Source organism: Sphaeroforma arctica (assembly GCF_001186125.1).
Source record: "Sphaeroforma arctica JP610 unplaced genomic scaffold supercont1.159, whole genome shotgun sequence".
In the NCBI taxonomy this organism is placed as follows: domain Eukaryota; class Ichthyosporea; order Ichthyophonida; genus Sphaeroforma; species Sphaeroforma arctica.
The window spans coordinates 66,643-70,376 of record NW_014040399.1 but is presented as its reverse complement, the minus strand read 5'-3'; the positions used below and the strand labels follow the sequence as shown (position 1 = coordinate 70,376).

General features: G+C 40.9%; 1 protein-coding gene across 1 annotated transcript in view; it reads left to right on the top strand.

Annotated features, from left to right (window-relative positions):
- SARC_03217 (hypothetical protein) overlaps positions 1-3,416 on the top strand; it is a gene marked incomplete at both ends in the record, with an annotated part of 7,399 nt that extends 3,983 nt beyond the window's left edge. Inside the window, 5 exons of the mRNA XM_014303001.1 lie at positions 464-862; positions 1,999-2,061; positions 2,609-2,682; positions 3,089-3,170; positions 3,405-3,416. Coding sequence (XP_014158476.1) covers positions 464-862; positions 1,999-2,061; positions 2,609-2,682; positions 3,089-3,170; positions 3,405-3,416 — 630 coding nt within the window. The remainder of the gene's footprint in view (positions 1-463; positions 863-1,998; positions 2,062-2,608; positions 2,683-3,088; positions 3,171-3,404) is intronic.
- Between the last annotated feature and the right edge of the window lie 318 nt (positions 3,417-3,734).

The following is a 3,734-nucleotide window of genomic DNA, read 5'->3' as shown; positions in this document are numbered from 1 at the left end:
TATATATATATAATACATATATATATATATATATATATATAATATATATATATATATATATATATATATATATATATATATAGTATATATATATATATATATATATATATATATATGTATATATATATTTTCATATAAATATATTTATACATATATACATAGATATATAGATACATATATACATTCATATATAAATAGATACATAAACAGACTCATACATACATACATAAATACATACATACATACATCAGAGATACATAGATACATAGATACTTAAATACAAATAAATATATATACGTTGATGAATATTTGAATACATACATACACATACATACATACATGCATACATACATACACATACGTACATACATACATATTTATATATACATGCATATATACATATATACATACATACATACATACGTACGTATTGACTCATGTCTTTATGCTTCACTGATCGCAGATCAATTCAGCACCTAGTCCACGGTCTCAGATACGAAAGGCCCAAATAGCCCCCGCGTACAATATACAGGACTTCTCACAAACACGCTTCAAGTCGACGAACACAAAAGGTTGTGGGGTTAAAGCGGTAGACAACGAGGCTGGCGCAAGCACTAAATCACACTCGCAGCCTCAAGATGGGCCTGGTACCGATCACGCAGTGTCAGCAAAGGTTGAAAACGCTGGTCATACTACCAAAGATACGGAAACAAAGACTCATCCCACTGTCATCGGCCGGTCGAAGGCAAGACGGAGCTCCGCGGGATTGCACGCGGAGGGACCGTATGTGGCAGATGAGGCGACTCTGAAGACGCCCCTGCGGAAACGACCCAAAGACGCGTCCGACACAAAGCAAGCCAAGGTACAGTGAACGCCCTGTGCTAGTAGCAGAGTATGTGGCCCTGTGCTAATAGCAGAGTATGTGGGCCTGTGCTACTAGCAGAGTATGTGGCCCTGTGCTAGTAGTAGAGTATGTGGCCCTGTCTGTGCTAATAGCAGAGTATGTAGCCTTGTGCTAATAGTAGAGTATGTGGCACTGTGCTATTAGTAGAGTATGTGGCCCTGTGCTAGTAGTAGTGTAAGTGGCCCTGTGCTAATAGAACAGTATGTGGCCCTGTGCTAATATCAGAGTATGTGGCCCTGTGCTAATAGCAGAGTATGTGGCCCTGTGCTAATAGCAGAGTATGTGGCCTTGTGCTAACAGCAGAGTATGTGGCCCTGTGCTAATAGTAGAGTATGTGGCCCTGAGCTACTAGCAGAGTATGTGGCCCTGTGCTAATAGCAGAGTATGTAGCCCTGTGCTAATAGCAGATTATGTAAATCATTCGGAAGGGGTCCGTTTTGTTTTATTTGTATCGTGGACGAAGGTCATTTTGATAGGACTTTAGGTATGGGGGCCCCCGCCTGAGGTTGTAGGCGGATCCACATCATGGATTTGGTTATCCTTATCTATTGGGATCTATAACATTACATGATCGTATTGGAATGCTAAGAAAAGGTAGGATAGGTGCCAATATGCGAGTGTGATCTCGCTTCCATCTATCACATCTACGGTGTTTTAGGGTTTAGTGGTTATCCTTATCTATTGGGATCTATAACATTACATAATCGTATTGGAATGCTTAAAAAAGGTAAGATGGGTGCCAATATGCGAGTATGATCTCGCTTCCATCTATCACATCTATGGTATGTTTAAAAGAGCAGCCGCAACTTCGTGCGCTGTACCAGATTACGAGATAAACTCGTGGTTGCACCTAACGAACTGTTCGCGCACGGTCCATGGTATGGTATATGCTACAAAACAGCGCACAGTCATCTGCGTCGAAATAGGAACAAACGCTCCCTTTCTATAGCATATAGATGTAGCAAGACACGTGAAGAAGTCCACGATTCAGCAAGGTTTTTACATTTTGGGACAGCAAATCATGAGGGCCAGGCCAGAACGGGAGTATTAGGGGGTGCAGCTAATACCTTCTCTCACCTCGCGCGCTTGCACAGAAAAGGAGGCAGTTGCCACAAGATCCCCGTGCGGAGATGGACTCGCCCCTGACAGCCGGCAATGTATGTTGTATGTGACAGTCTGAGATGTATGTGAACATTCCCTTTGCTTGTCATCGCCGTGGTGCCTCTGTGACCCCTTGAAGAGTATGTGATTCGCTGTTCAATTGAATTAATCATTGAGCGAGTATATGTTTGTGGGAATGTGAAAGCTATTTGAGTTGAGTTGAGGTGTCGATAGGAGTACAGCTGGGTTGGTATACTGTGCTAAACACAAACATTCGTATTCAGTTCAGTGCTTAAATATCTCATAACCCACACACGGCTATTCAGCATACCGTTTGCATTGCATATCTTCTCCATATGACACTCAAGGAATATTCACTAGGCGGGCAGCATAGCCGTATCAATCGCTAAAGTTCATTATGCCGTTGTGTTTGTACATATCTTTCTGCGTGTATCTCGCAGTACCACTTTGCCATCCTATGTATCATCTCCTCACTCAACTTCTTTTATCAATCCGTCCATTGTCACACCCCATCTTGACTGATGATGTGGGATGACCTGTCGCCTACGTCCGTATACGCACGTTCAATAAACCAACTATCAGAACTATCTGGTGCATGCGTACTGCACTGCTGACCTCTTCGATATGGAAAGGCTAGTGCCATTGCTATCTCGTAGGTAAGTCTCTTTATGATGATGCTCATTTAGTGTTGGCGAGCATGTGTAAATATGTCCACTTCGATATGGAAAGGCTAGTGCCATTGCTATCTCGTAGGCGAGTCTCTTTATGATGATGCTCATTTAGTGTTGGCGAGCATGTGTAAATATGTCCACTTCGATATGGAAAGGCTCGTGCCATTGCTATCTCGTAGGTGAGTGTCTTTATGATGATCACTTAGTGTTGGCGAGCATGTGTAAATATGTCTACGTATGCTCATCTACAACCCCCGATGCATATCACAAGGAGTCTATGTACATTAATACGCTTACAGGCTGACGCTGAGTCTATGGAAAGTGTGCGATGTTCCTTCGTTGAACAACATCTGTACACTCAATAACTTGCACAAATTCATATTGATCGCAGGTATGAAGTGAAGGCTGTTCATCCCGAAATCAATACGCGAGAAGTGGTGGTTGTGAAGATGCCGATCTCGGCAGAAACTGAGGTACGGTGTGGTGTTATTTGCAGATGATACAGCACTAATCCTGACCACTAGAGGAATCTTTATCCCGATGTGAATTACCGATCATCGAAGGACGAGCGTGTACACACGTATACACACGTATACACACTTACATACGATACATACACGCACACATACACACATATACACCTACATGCACATACACAGACGCATACACACATACAAACACATCTATATCTATATCTATATCTATAGACATTGGTATAGATATACAATAAAATATAGATATATAAAACACACATACACACTTCAACATATACACACAAACGCACACACACTCCCCCAAACAACGCACACACACACACACACACACACACATATATATATATATATATATACATACAGGATACAGATCTAAATATAGTTATATAGAAATGAGTGTATATGTGTATATGTCGTTTGTGTGTATGTATGTATGTATACATGGTATGTATGTATGTATGTATGTATGTATGTGTGAATGTTTGATGTATGTATTTGGGCATGTGAGTATGCATATATATATATATATATATATATATATGT